This window comes from Vicugna pacos, chromosome 11 (assembly GCF_048564905.1).
Source record: "Vicugna pacos chromosome 11, VicPac4, whole genome shotgun sequence".
NCBI classification, from domain to species: domain Eukaryota; kingdom Metazoa; phylum Chordata; class Mammalia; order Artiodactyla; family Camelidae; genus Vicugna; species Vicugna pacos.
In genome coordinates this window covers 87,954,432-87,970,163 of record NC_132997.1, presented here as the reverse complement: position 1 = coordinate 87,970,163, position 15,732 = coordinate 87,954,432, and the positions used below count along the sequence as shown (strand labels likewise).

At 38.1% G+C, this 15,732-nt stretch overlaps 1 protein-coding gene across 5 annotated transcripts in view; it reads right to left on the bottom strand.

The window, feature by feature from the left end:
• Nucleotides 1-12,113, bottom strand: part of TRUB1 (TruB pseudouridine synthase family member 1) — a 52,156-nt gene extending 40,043 nt beyond the window's left edge. For all 5 annotated transcript variants that reach the window (XR_012077604.1, XM_072971946.1, XM_072971945.1 and 2 more), the window contains exons 1-3: nucleotides 11,809-12,113; nucleotides 8,308-8,406; nucleotides 1,350-1,405 (exon numbers count right to left, since the gene is read on the bottom strand). Coding sequence is in view for 4 of the 5 variants with exons in the window: in XM_072971946.1 (XP_072828047.1) it covers nucleotides 1,350-1,405; nucleotides 8,308-8,406; nucleotides 11,809-12,094 (441 nt within the window). In the remaining variant the exon portion in view is untranslated. The remainder of the gene's footprint in view (nucleotides 1-1,349; nucleotides 1,406-8,307; nucleotides 8,407-11,808) is intronic.
• Between the last annotated feature and the right edge of the window lie 3,619 nt (nucleotides 12,114-15,732).

Sequence of the window (15,732 nt, the reverse complement as noted above, 5' to 3'; positions counted from 1 at the left end):
AGACCACTGGCACTCAGAGTATGGCCCAAGGGCCAGTATTCATGACAGGAAAAGTTCAGAAAATGAAGGTATTTAGAAATTTATTTAGGAATTTGACGTTGCCATAACATTTTTTTTCCCGTAACATTTTAATTATATTTTACAAAAGTCGTCAGTCTGCAATGAAATGGTAAGTTTTTTAAATGGTCTTTGACTACATTTTTTTTTTAAAGAAACAGTTTAGACAAAATCACTTAACAAACTATTTATATCCCACTTAGAGCAAGGGTTTTAAAACAAAAAGTTTAGTCCAGGAATTTGCAGGAATTCTTCTCTACCTAGTGGCATATTAATCTTCTTTCTACAGGCATTTTCACTGGCCCCTGGCCCCAGCTATCATAACTAGCACCTACCTACTAATTAGACTACTGATATTATTTCTTTTAGAGCTGGAAGAGACTTTAGAGAGAATCAAATCATTTTTCCTAAGGAAAAATTGAGAGGCCAAGAGAGGGTAAACACTTTGACATCTAGACTTGTTTCAGAGCTCCTCCACCCTGCTATTTCACATGAGGGTCCTCACTCTGCCTGCCGCACAGGTTTGGAGCCTCTCCTGCCTCTGCATAACCCCTCCTCCCTCTCCTATCAAATGTCTCCAAAGGAGCATTTGGATTTGGTCAGGCTATTCACACAGATGAATGATGTAACTTATCACCTTAAAGAAGCACCATTCTTCTACTTACTAAACATTTTGTAACCATTGAACAAAGCACATCTTTTGTTGGAAAGTGCATGGTTTACAAAATGATATCGTTTCTACAAAAATTCCAAGGTTTAAGAAAATCTTCCAACAGAATTTACGATCTGTAAGCTCCCTTTCCTCTAAGAAATAAAATTATACAAAAAAAACCCCAAAATACAAATATTTTTAAAATACGAGCACTGCAAAATTTTTGCTTCTGTAAGTCAAATCTGTTTTTCAATCAATTTATAATCTCATAGAATAGATAAACAAGATTATACTGTATAGCAGAGGGAAATATATACAAGATCTTATGGTAGCTCACAGCGAAAAAGAATGTGACAATGAATATATGTATGTTCATGTATAACTGAAAAATTGTGCTCTACACTGGAAGTTGACACCACATTGTAAACTGACTATAATCAATTAAAAAATGTTTAAAAAAAAGGAATTTATAATCTCAATATTATGAATCTCAGATATAATGATTATAAACATTGTGATTATACTCAGGGTTGACACTCATTCACACATTTTATACATTTTACATTTTAATTCATAAAATCCAACATATAGGCCATTAAGAAAACATTCAAGAAAAACAGAACCATTTCAGTATTCTTACCTTGGACCCTGACAACATATTGGTCAACATTTTTGTTCCCTTTCCGATTCCAACCACTATAAATCAAAGAAAGAAATATTATATTTCTAATGTCATACATGAGACATTCTATTATAAAAAGTATGTTTTAAAAATTTGTTTTACGACATACATTGGTCATAATTTCCTGGTATATGTATGTAAAGTTGGAAAGAGCACATGTCTAGCATAATCTGAGGGCTCCTATTACTCCAGTCAGTTGAGCTTGTCATGCAAGCAAGAAAATCTGAAAAGGAGGTGGGAGAGAGACTTTTTCTCAAAGTGTGAAACATAGTAAGAAATCTCAACCCAGACAGTTAGACAACAAAAAGTTTTGCAAAAAAAATCTCAAAGGACTCACTGGAATTTTATTCGAGCATCAGTGAAAACACTTGGTCCAATTAATCATAGTATGATAAAGTCTTTGACAGAGTTCATTATTAAACAAAGCAAAAGCCATCATCATAACTAATGAACCATTTAAAGATGATTAGTGCCCAGCAGTACACAATCAAGAAAATAGAAACATAACAAATCAACGCAACACAAGGAAGAATACAGGGTAAAATGAGAGCCTGGAGAATTTATGTTCACATACCCCGCGTACAATGTACAATGGCCTATATGTCTCCTTAATTTCAAACATTATCTTTATGACAACACATTTCACCAGGTGAGGCTGGGAGGATATAATCATTTCTTCACTAACAGCAAGCAAATTTTTGTAAGACTTGAAGTATTTCTCGTCAATATATATATACAATTTTGTAAAAGAACACAATATAAACACCACAATTCAGAATTACAAGAAACAAAGTGAAATGATTTGGCCAGCTGAAAGAATTATGAATATTTATAGCAGTTATCATTCATTGAGTTTACCATGTGTCAAATTCTACTCTAAATGCTTTCCATTCATTGCTCATTTAATCCATAAATACTGTAAACCTGGCTGTTGTCTACCTCCTATCCGTCCTCTTCCAATTCATACCATTTCACAACCATTTCTGAAAACCCACACTGCACTAGCCCTTCAGCAATCCTCAATAGGGTTCCAATGCCTTCATTACCAACTCCTTAGTGAAGTACTCCAAGGCCATCTTTTGAAACACCACAGCTCACATCCCAACTGCTTCATAAAAACTACCCCAATCCCTCTCTAAGCTTCTACCATAGAGTCATATTGGTTCAAGGACTAACATTAAAAAACTGTCTGCCTTACGGTAGCAGCTGCTGCCGAGGCAAAACCTTGTACAATAATTACAAAGATTCAATTCAATTTTATTACATTCAAGAATCCCCAATCGATAGCTCTCAAGCAGCTACTATACACATAGTCCCAAGAAGAATACGTTTAATGGAACAGTACCTTTCCTGACTTTGAAATAATCTCATGGGCCAAATCCAATGCAGAGAAGGGAAATCGCAAGTGCTCAAAAAAATGTTGCCTGAATTAATGAGTGAATAACATTGACTAACAATATGACAGCACATGATGAAGTGTCAAAATGAACACAGATCTGAATAACTACTGTAGGAGGTCAAAGGATGGAGCCCTCTAAACGGCTAGAGTCCAGAGAATGCTTCATTCAGGCATTTCAGAGTTTGACTTGGGTCTTAAAGGATATGTAGGATTTGAACATGCGGAAAAGACAGAAGCATATTCTAAAAAAGGAACAAACTGAAAAATTCTCAGCTACAAGGAGGAGCACAGCGGGTTTATCAACCAGAGTGCACAGTGTCTTAAGAGCAGGCTGATGTGTCTGACTTTATCATGGCTGAAATGCCAGACTGATAATGATTTCTCTGCTAGTGCAGTGATCCAGAATGAAACAAGAAGGCACCTTAGAGTTATCCAGCTTAATTCTCTCATTTTATATCTGAGAAGACCAAGACCCATAGAAGTTAGGTGAAAGCAGAATTTTAGAAGATTAATACAGAAGCGTTATACAAAAAATTAACTGGAGTTGGGACCCAGTCAACTAGCCGCTTTTCATTCAAGGGATAGTTTATGGGACAGGGTTTTTATTCAGCTTTTTCCCATTCAATATTCAAAATTTTATTCAGTACTTATTACATAAGTACAGAAATAAATAAGACCTGGTTTCAGTGCCCAGTGAGTTAACAAAAACAAAGAACAGAATGAAGTTTTACATTAGCAGTATAAAAGAGCAAGTGGGCAGGCTTCACATGGTGGAGATAGCATTTTAGCCAAACCTGGAAAGATCAGTAGGATTTCTACAACTAAAGAAGACAGAGATGAGCAGGGAAAGCATAGGCAAGCACATAACAATTTGAAAAAGTGTGCAGAAGAAGGAGGAATGGGTAAAAGAGTTTTCCAAGAGCTATCTCACAATTACTGCTCTATCTCCCAAATTTTCTGTGCTCAGATGTTTCTTTTCTCTCTCTCTCTTTTTTTTTTTTAGATTCCACATAAGAGCAATCTCATATGGTATTTTTCTTTCTCTTTCTGGCTTACTTCACTTAGAATGACATTCTCAAGGAGCATCCGTGTTGCTGCAAATGGTGTTATGTTGTCAGTTTTTATGGCTGAATAATATTCCATTGTATAAATATACCACATCTTCTTTATCCAGTCATCTATTGATGGACATTTAGGCTGTTTCTATTCTCAAATCAAAAAGATAGACTTTATCTATGATGAGAGTCACTTTAGGATGGGCAAGGCCATTATGCATGTAATTCCAAAGCTTTCTGCAGTGGGAAGTTTCTATTGTCATTTACATAATTCTATAAGACACTCGCAATCACCCTGAATGACCAGTATCTTTTCACTTCCAGGAATCTATCTTAATAATCCAAAACAAGGAGAAAGTTTTACTCATAAAGGTGATCCTCACAAAGTCAGTCCTACTAACAAAACTCTGATAATAACCTCCAATGACCTCAAATATGGAAATGGTTAAATAAATTGTATTTTACTCATATGACATCACATGATGTTGCCATTAAAAATAATGTTTACTTCCCTCTTAGAATTGCCTTTGCTGCATCCCATAAGTTTGGGGATTCTTGTGTTTCCATTTCATCTGTCTCAAGATATTTTTTGATTTCTCTTTTGATTTCTTCTTTGATCCGTTGATTGCTCAGAATTGTATTGTTTAATATCCACTTTTCCTCCTGTAATTGATTTCTAGTTTCATACCATTGTGGTTGAAGATACTCGATATGATTTCAATACTTTAAACATATACTGTCAATCATACTTCAATAAAGTTAGAAAAAGAAAATATTATATTTACAAATTTTTTAATTAACATGAAAAAATGCTACACTATGATGTCAAGTTAAAAAAAAGGATTCAACGTACACACATACAGCAAAACAACTCAACTTAAAAATCTGCACAGACAAAAAGCTAGGAGGAAATGTAACAAACACGTTAACAGTGATTATTGCTGGAAGGTGGAAAATGGATAATTTTTATTTTCAACTTATTTTGATATTTCCTAAATTTTCTCCTGTAATTTTCTAACCTCCAAAGTTAAAAAATAATAACTTCTAAAATGGTATACAAAAAACTTAGTTCCCATTTTAAGTGATTTACAATAAATGAGTATATTAGTTTCCTATTGCTGCTGTAACAAACTACGAAGTGTTTTAAAACAACACAGACTTATCTTACAGCTCTGGAGGTCAGAAGTCTGATGGGGGTTTTACTATGGTAAAAATCAACGTGTCAGCAAAACTGCATTCTTCTCCGGAGGCCGCAAGGGGAGAATCTTTCTCTAGAGCCTTCCCAGGGGAGTTTCTTTGCCTTTTCCAGCTTCTAAAGGCTACTCACCTTCCGTGGCTCATGAGCCCCTTCCTCACCAAGGCCAGCAATCACATCACTGCCACCTCTGCTTCCACTGCCACATCTCCTCTCACACACTTCTGCCTCCTTGTCCACTTTTAAAGACCCTTGTGACTACACTGGCCCTGCCAGGATTTTCCAGGGTATCTCTTTATCTTAAAGTCAGCTGATCAGCAACATTAATTCCACATGGAACTTTAATGTCCCCTTGTTATGTAACCTACCATATTCATAGGTCCTGGAGATTAGGACAGGGACATCGTTAGGGGGTCCATTATTCTGCCTACCACAGGATTTATGAGAATTTTGCAAGCCCACTTTATAGAATTACATGTTTTATACAATATATTGTGTCATATTTAATAATTTTAATATTTGAATTAAAATATCTTAAAAATGTGTTTAATATTTATGTATCATACAGATTACTAGAATTATAAACCTGAATTTCAGATATCTTAAACTGTCAGCTATTCTTAAATTTATACCATTAATATTCCCCCCCCCAAAATAGCAAAAACAGTTTAAAGTGTTGAAAGTAAAAGTATATCTTTCCATACAAGGTCCAGTTTTGTAAAAACAAACAAAAAAAGTTTTATAAAGCCCTTCAAAGGATATAGTATATTATCTATATACTGTAACTATAGATATTTCAATAAACCTTCTGAGAATTATGGCAGATGTTATCCCTTTTTAAGAGGTAAAGAAGCTGAGATTCAGAGGTTACAGGATTTGCTCAGCATACTGTGTACTTAATACATAAAACAGCCAGCACACAAACTCATGATGGTCAGAGCCCAGTATCTATTTCACCATAAAATAAAAATCAACTTCTCTTAACAGTCCCTAGAATTGCTAATCTAGACAACAAATATCCTTTATTCTGTGACTAAATACCTACTTTTTTTCCCCCACTTTATTCCTCAATGGAAATCTCGGGTATCAGAAAAAAAAATTAACAAACTTGACAAATGAACACACCATGCCATCATAAAAGTACTTGTGTGATCAAATATAAATTAGCCTCCAAATAGAAAAATATTTACAATGCAATTTCTTCCACTCATACAAATCTCAGCCAAATGCCACCCCTTCATACTAACATGGAAGCTTCAACAAGATCCACTAGGTTTAAGGTAAAAAATAAACTTATTTACTCACATTGAATATCACTATTTTCTGCATGCCAATGAATAACAACCAACAGAAATTAATACAATTGGTCTATTCATAAATAAGCAGCACATTTTACCCTCTTTTTTCTTGTACTTATGGTGCTGTGCCTTAGAAAACAGAAGGTTATAACAAATAGGCTTCAACTCAAGGAGAGCTGAACTGGTAAGAGTCTTGAAGCCACTTGCAGGACCAATAGCAAAGCATGCTGTGATTGGTAATTTCTGCGATGGATATGGGGGACAGGGAACAAAGGTGGGAGTGCCAGTTATCGGCCATCCCAGGTTAGGGCAGAGACTTTGGAATTGAGCAGAGTCAGATTCAGCTCCTCATATATATGGGACCTCATATATAGTAAGTGCTCAATAAATGATTATCACTAATCAGTAATTAAGGCATCAGAACTTGCCTATGCAAGTTCTCTAATTCAAGAAAAGGATTTCCATGTGTTTTTTTTTCTTTATATTTTAACCTCACGTAAAGATGCTTTTGCCAACATGAATCAAGTAAAATCTGTAATTTAGAAAATACAAAATCATACATTGCTTCTAATTTTCTTAAAAAATGGAATTTTATTCACCAGTTTTGTCATTTTCTAACTAAACCTTCATTTCCTCTGGATAGCTCAGATCAAGTTTGTTTTTGTTTATTTGTATCTAATTTTAGTTCTAATAAAATAGATTACATACTGTAGCACAGTATTTTTCAAAGCATGAGTCACAGTCCATTAGTGCAGCATGAAATCAATTTAATGGATTATGATCAACATTTTTTAAAAAAATGAGACAAAATAAAAAACACCAGAGCAAGTACAAGGTAAGTATTGTTTTATAGAAGTTTGTTCCTAGTATGTGGGGAAGGGGGAAATGGGAGAATCCCAACATATATATTTCTGTGACTACGGATACAGTTACAACAAAGTTTCTAAAAACATACCCCAGCCTGCAGATACACACTTTAGCAATCTATAAAAATAGACTTCAGAACTTCTATTGACAGCAAAAAGAAAAAAAGTGAAAAAAAAAAAAGAATAAATGACTTTTCTCCCCTCAGTCAATTCTATCAATTTTCCTCCACATGCAATAAAACACTCAACTAATGTTCCCAGGAGGAAGTGACTTCCTCTCAGGGACTACAAGGTTCACCTTCTCAAGAGAGCTAATGTCACAGATTAGGTTTGATATAGGCAGAAAAAAGCCATCTACCTTGTCAAAAGTCCCCAAGACTATCTCACGCTGGAAGATTCATACATGGCTAAGGTTTACCTCCAGTGACATCCTAACGTTACATAGCTGGGTCACAAGGAAAAAGACACTGGAGAAATCCAAGCTCAGGTTTCTTATTCTCTCTCTCTTCTATGAGGGGGGAAAACTGAGCACACTCTTTTCTCCAACAATCCAAAACAAAGTAACATGCATACAATGTTCCTGCTCAAGGGAACCCATTAGAAACTCAGCACTGTAAGTTTTTATCGGAGGGGATAAGGATGGTCACTCAGGCCCCTTCTGCCTGCATGGTGGGACAAAACCCCAGACTCCAAGATGGAAAGCAGGAATTTACCACAAACCACACTGGTCACACCGTCAAGGCACAGAAACCACCCTATCAGATGGGGAAGGGTGGGAACACTCCCAAAATCCAAGTTCCCAGATACAAGCAGGCCTTTCCAAAGACAGTGATTTCAGGCCTGCTGTGTTAACTCTTTTCTGCACATATACAAATCCTTTCTCAAAGTCTATGCACACATAACAGTGGCTATTTCTAATAGCCTTCTATACCTTGTACCATTTAAGGGCTTCTTGAGAAGATGGCACTATAAATCCAGTAGGTCTGGAATATTCCAAAGCAGACAGAAAATGGCATGGCTTTTGTCAACTTTACCTGTTTTTAATCAGTATTTCTTTCTGATGTAAGTGACAGTCACACAGAACTCCCGTTCATGTCTCTTACCCAGGACGCCTCGGGCTGCGCTGTCTAGGGTCCCTCCATGCCCAATCTTCAAAGTCTGCTTTTTCCTCTTGGTCCATTCTGGAGAAGGCATTCCAGCTTCTGTAAGAGTAATTGAGATTAAAAAAAAAAAAGGTAATTATCAAGACAAATGAAGTAGGATCTCCATAAATATAAGATGGGGGAGTGCGGATGGAGTATTCAAAACAAAAAGTATTGTACAAACTTAATATATATCAAGAGTATGACAACACTACTAGCAAAGAACAGATTTTTAAATGTACAGACACTCCTTAAATTATAAATAGTATTCCCAAATTAGTTGTCTAGAAACTAGAATTCATTTTCTAAGGGAAAAAAATGTTTTAAAAGTAGGTAAATATCCAGGCTAAGCCACAAAGATCTAGTAAATTCCTGGCAGTAGTGGGTTGGTAGATAGAGAATGATGAAAAGAAGTTAGTGTTCACATAGGCAGCTAGTTTTAAAAGTCCTCAATTTCATTTCTAAATCTCTTTTGTTTCCTGGTGTTCTTTGCTGGTACCTCCAGCGTTGGGAGGACATCTCATACAGGATTCCTTCTAAGAACACTAAGTTCCCAAACCATCTGTATCTCTGTCCTCCTCTCCTAACCAAAACTCTCAATTCTTTAAAGAAGCTGATCTCAACAAAAGGTCATGTGGGAAGAGGGTAACAGTTTAAGTTGCCTCTTATGCTCCAAAGCATTTAGATTTAAAAACATTAAAAAAAAAATGCCAACCTGGCCCATCTCATTTTCCACATGTAAAGATAAAATGAAATAATGCAATCTGCATGTGCTTTGGAAACTCAGAGCACTATAACAATACACTGTTATCATCATCATCATCATCATAATCATCATCATCATCATCATAATCATAATCATCATCATCATCACTGTTGTTGTCATCATGGCATATAACAATACACTGAGGGACTATTGGCCCCTGAATTTCCAATAAGAAGAAAGGAGCAGGTAACACTGTACTGATCTGTACCCCTCCAAACCCATCCATCCTTCCTTACTACCACTGATCAGGGAAGCAGAAAACAGGAAAAAGAAAATGAAAACAGAGGACAGAGAAAGGAAAGAGGGGAAGGCAAAGCAACAGGAGAAAAGCCAGGTTAAATGGCCAAAAGGATACGCTGGGTTATTTAGTCTCACCACATGATTACCACCCTGCTGAGTCAGCACTGTGGTAATGATTACATACCATGCTGGGAAGGGCCTGACTGGCCATTTTAACATAAACCCATAAGGCCAGGCCTAGGCTTCGAATCCTCACCTTCACTTGCAACCCACTGTGGATCTCAGATACACGGATTTATAGAAACATTTTGGGGAACACTTTGCATTTTTAACTTGACATTCCTTGGAATATGAAGGCCCATATATTTACTGCCTTCCTTTTTCATCCAAATTTACCTCTTGCAAGTTTGTTTTTGGGGGAGAGGTAATTAGGTTTATTTATGTATTTAGGTTATTTTAGAGGAGGTACTGGGAATTGAACCCAGGACCTTGTGCATGCTAAGCATGTGCTCTACCACTTGAGCTATACCCTCCCCCTTTCCTCTTTCAAGTTTGAAGACACACTGTCTCCACTATAATGGAATTTGGCTCACCCCACTAGTACCATTCATGGATGAATCTTTATTAAGATCTTTTCTAGCTATAACATTCTGATATGTTTTAGGCCTTGAAGGATTTAAAAAGACAAAGAAAAGCAGAGATTTTAGTATGACATGAATCAATGTAAGGAAAGGCAAGGAATGTTAATAGAGGTCATGACATTGATTGTGGCCTGGATCAGCGGCTGTAGAACCTGGCTAGCATTAGAATGTTGTGCCCTGGAGCCTGTATCTTTAAGAATGTTCCCAGGTAATTCTGACAGCCTGTTAGAATGACATTTGGGAAGCCCTGGTTTAGCTAACATAAATATAGAATACGCCAATCACCAGGAATATAGAAATGAAGAGTAATGAGAATGTCTACTTCCGAGTGAGTGGCTTCCAGCCAGAAGATGGCCCAGCAACAGTCTTGAAACAATCAATTTTAACTAAGTTTCAAGAAGGAATTTCAGTTCTTGGAAGTAGATTAACCAGAAGGCCAGGATATGGCTTTAATCTTATCAGAAACCTGTCTCTGAGAAAGAATGGCCATCATTACCTTGAGGATCTAAAAAGCCATAGTTTAGCTAACAAATCAGGCCAAATGAAAGCAATCCTATGAAGGAAACAACTCCATCGTGACACCTCAAAGCTTGCTCCCGATGCAACTCCTTCCTTCAACAGCTCCTATATGACCCACCTTTACAGGTAACAAAGTACAATGAAAGTCTAACAAAAGAATGAGCAGATATAACACAGGAATTAGACATCTTCAAGAATGTACCTTTGCCTATAAACGTTTGAAACTGCACTGTGTCAGTTCTAATAGTCTAAATTCCTATTAGACTATCTTGTTTTATAATAAAAAGGGGGGCAGAGGGTAACGTTTGCCAGAGGACACTAAACAAAGAAGAAATTTCCTGTACTGGTTTAATGGAAAAATAAGCCAGGGCCAAACTCTGGAGGGCCTTGAAAACCTAGTTTTATCTCCAAAGGCTGCAGAAATTACCACTATGAGCTCAGTTAAAAGAAGAGACAGTTTCTTTCACCTTCACCTCTCCACAGACTAGCACAGATCTGGCTCATTGCAGGTGCCCAAAAATCTGAGGTCTCTTGAGGCCACTGTATGAAATGACATCCTGGGCTAACAAACTGAGAGATCCTTCAGGTTTTTCTAATATTCTCCCAGTATACGTGAAAAAACAAACAAAAAGAACACTCTTAGAAGTGACGAAGTTATACTTAGTGTTCCTCAAAAAGTGGTCCATAGACTACTTACACCAGAATCACCCAGCGCCAACAGTTCAAAAATGCAGTTTCCTAAAAATACCCCATACCCCCAGAATCACAATCTCTTGACAGGGCAGGGATTAGGAATCTGCATTTGTGCAAGTGCCTCTAAGTAATTCTTAGGCCCACTATGTGAAAACCACTGTGTTAAATCTTGGATAACTAAGTAATATCTGCATTTCCGAAGTATTTTTAGGAATGCAACTTTGTAAAGAGCCAGTGAGTGCTTCCTTTGGGTAGGGTTCATCTACGTGAGCCAAATAAAAGGTTCCTGAGGAATCAGATTACAGAAAACTGGTCTGCATGCCCAAGAGCAGAGGTTTATTCGTGGATGTGTGGTTTCGAGGGGGGTTTCGTTGTTTTTCCCCGCCTCTTGAGAACGACAATTGCCAACTAGGCTACAGGAGTTCACGTCAGTACAAGCCCACGTGCGAGACGCCCCAGATTTCCGTTCAGAGCTAATACAGCGGTCACTCTCCCTTTCCCTTCTTGAGCTATGAGCGCGCAAAAAGCCCACAGTGCTCTCTGCGGCTTCCGCTCTCAAGGCGACCGCCTCGCCTCGGCCTGGTCCCCACCCAGCTGCAGTACCTGCCAGCAGCTTCTCCTTCAGCCGATTCAGCAGCTCGGCTGAAGTGGGCCCTTTGGGCTTGTGCACCGCGAACACGCCGCTCAGGGACAGCAGCTTAGTAGCCAACGCGGGCTTGGAGACCCTGGCTTCGGATCCGGTCCTGACCGCGGCCGCAACTGCCGCGGCTGCAGCCGTCGCTGAGGAGGTGGCGGCCGTTGCTGCAGCTGTTCCTGCACTTTCAGGAACTGGGACTGTGTCTGTTTTCAAAGATGACGACGACCCCACCGCCGCCTCAGCAGCTGCCATGCTTTTGTAGCTCAGACCAATTTTGTATCTTAGAGTCGCACGCTAATGACGCGACAAGGAGTGCGCCCGACATCCCCTTGTCTTTCCCTCGCTTTGAAGCGGCGCGGGCGGGGTGGGCTCGCGAGGCCTTGTGGGAATTGTAGTCCGCGGCTTTCCCGCGTAGGCCGAGGCTCTGAGCTTTACCAGCGCTCTGATGGTGTTTTTCTCCCATAATCCTATCTGCTTCTTAGGTGGGGTAAATTCAGCGCAACAGGTGTAATTTGGGGATGCTGAACCCTAATACCAAGCCTGTGTATATTTTCGTCGAGAAATCTCTCCACATCTCACCTGCCCGCCCCCTTCGAGATCTAAGAAGACCCATCATCCAAGAATTGAAAACCTAAAATGCTGACCTTGGCTACAGCTTGTGAAGAACCATGGCTCCCGTGGTTCACTGATGCATCTAATTTATCGTGCTCTGGCAGTCATGATTAGAATTAAAATGCTCTTAAATGTAAGCTCTGTTGGAGCAAGGAATCTGTTTACCTTTTTCACTACTGTATCTTAGTTCCTCACACATAGTAGGTATTTACATAAATATTTGGGAGCAAATAAATGGGTACGAGTTCTTTAAACTCCCAAAAGAAACTAATAGGCCAAGCCAATGCTAAATTACATGGGCTTATTTTGATGCCCTTCACGCAGCTGTTCATAAAACTAAACTTTACTTCGATCTGGGACCTCTCTAGAAGTTATTCACTCCCCACAAAATTCAGGAACACTGTTTTGATCGCGGCACAAGGCAAACTGGAGAAAAATTCCTCAATTTACTTATGCTCCAGATACATTAAATGGTATCACGAGTATTGTCAGGCAGATAACGTTTACCTTCATTGTTTCTACACGTTTCCTTATAGCCACCCTTTCCCCTCATCAGCCTTTTTTTCATGCTGATATCTAATATCCTAATGATGCTTCTTAGCTACTCAGAATCACCAATCATGGGATCCCATTTGAACTTGCCCCATTCATTCAAGAAGAACATGAAAGAGCATTGTACAATAATTATTTCTTCCTATATTTCCACCCTTCCACATCTCAAGCAGATCATCAGACTCTAATTAAATCTTTGGGGTGCACAACAGTGTAAATGTACTTAATGGCACAGAACTGTACACTTAAAAATGGTTGAAATGAGAAATTTTGAGTTAGGTATACTATACCACAGAAAGAAAGGGGGAAATAAAAACAGCTGTGGAGAAGTGGGGAAGGAAGGGAATTTCTTTAGGGTGGAAAACTGAAATCACTAAAAGAAAGTCACTTACTCTTGTGGCCTAATGCAAAAGCCTAAGCTAACTGAAAACATTATGTTCAGGGCTGCACTGGAGGCCAGAAGAGAAGAGAATTGTATTGAGAATAAGGGGAGAGAGACCGAAAGATTGACAGGTCCCATGATTAGTGGATACCTGAGCCTGCTTCACAATTTTTCCCTTTTCCAGGAAGATGGCATGACTTCAGAAAGGATGGCTACACCCTAAAGCGTCCTTTATCCTCAGTAAGATTTCTGTGCTCTCCTCTTGGCATCGAAACAGAGAAGCAGGGACTTTAAGAGAATGTTTAAAGCAGGCTTGAACAATAATGACTTGGAGATTTGAGAGCCTTTTCCCAGTTGTCTAAACATCAATAAGCTTGCCTAATTCTGTTGTGAACCCAGGGTGGGGAAACTGGAGCAAGGGCATAACTAGGGGTGAAAAATATTGCTTCCTTTTGAATTTTCCACAAGCCCAGTGCAGAATCAGAGTTGATTTGATTAAATGAAAACAAACTAAAAGGCATTTCTGTACATTTTATTCCCAGGATGCTAGGAAACAGCAAAATTAATTCTACTCTGCTATCAAATCTGTTTTCTTGGCATCAGAAGCACTAAACTCTAATATTCTAAGGTAACCAACATCTCCCACATTGGACAAGCCTTGCACTTATAAGTTTTCTTACTTAATTTATGTGTGAGTTAGCATTCTCTGGTTGGGAGTAACAGAAACTGATTCAAATCAGCTTAGAATTTATCTCATAGATAGAGGGGAGTGGGTTCCAGTTCCCAGAAAAGCAGAGTGCTGGACATATAAAATGACAGATGTATATTCCCAGTGTAGCCTATTTCATGTGGCCCCAAAATGTTTTTATCTCCATTTTATGTGTATGGGACTGAGGCAAAGAGAAAATAAGATTAGCTAATACTATGGAAGACTTCAACTTTCTAGACCAGCTTCCATGCTGTCCTCAACTACCCATGTGCCTCCAAGGGCTGTTAATTAACAAGAATCAAAAATTGATAAGATTTCAGGCTTTATTCCAAATCTGTTGCTGACCCCTCTGTGGTTGAATTGCTGGGACATTTCTCTGGTCCTTGCTATAGGCATGTAAGCCTGGGAGAGCTATTCTTTACAAAGACTTCTCCAATTGTTGCTAATCTGTACAACTTTCTATAAATGATACAATCATAGAAAATAGTGCTTGATGAAGACTTACAGACCTTACAGTTCGAGTCTTTCATTTTAAAATCAAAGCACAAAGAGGTGCTCCTGATAAATCTGGGGATGTGCAAATCTATGCCATGGACTTGATGTAAGCATAGATTTTTACAGTTTAGAGAAAAGATAGGCATGTTTCATTGCATGATGTTATTTTTTTCAGTAGCACACCTTTAATTTATTGACTTATGTAAAAAAAAATTCATTGCATTAAATTTGAGAGAGCTGGAAAACTCTCAAAAAAAAAACCATTCTGTTTATGCCATTGAGAATTATCCTAATAGGGAAGAAAATGGTAAGATAATTAAAGAAGCCAGGGGTTGATTGCACAAGGAATGCTGCTGTGAGCGAAAGTATCTAAAGGAAACATACTGTGTTTTCCTTGGAGGTGAACTTCTAAAGAAAGTTTTACTTTATAAGAAACAAATGTTTAATGTTTTCATTTTGGCCACACATTTATTTGGTTATTAGGAAAAAACAGTAGCAATAAAATAAAAATTTTAATTAGGCAAAGAATTTTTTTAAAGGAAGGGTAGATAATAAAAGATAAATACTAAAAAATATCACAAATATGTAGGAGTAAGGCCAGAAAAGCCTTATTGGGAACAGGGAAAAAAATCCAAGAAAATAAAGTGGAACTTTTAAAGAAGATTAAGAAAGAGATCTATTTACTGCTTGAGGCCAATAGAATGATAAAGGCCAAGCAAAGCTCCTACTTTGCCTGTCTTCTCTGCCAAGGAGAATGACTTTTGGATGAAAATGAAAAGAGTAAACAATTGATAAGAGGAGAATTATGGTCATGACGGGTTAAAAGACTGGAAGGAGGACATCTGTACACTAACTGACATTAGATCTCCTGGGGCAGACAGTTACATCTAGGGGTAGGGGGAGAGGGCAGATACGAGAACTTGCAAATGAGATTGCTTAAGGGAACGAACTTCTGCTGAATATATCTGCCATGTGTTGGCACTTACCATTTTCCTGGAATTTCTATAGTAACTCTGAAGTTATGCTTATGGAGAAAATAAAGTGTAGGCTGTGTGCCAGAACTTCACTACAAGTGAAGTTCACTCCCTATTTTACAGATGAGGACAATGAAACCAAGTGAGGTTAGATAATTTCACTGAG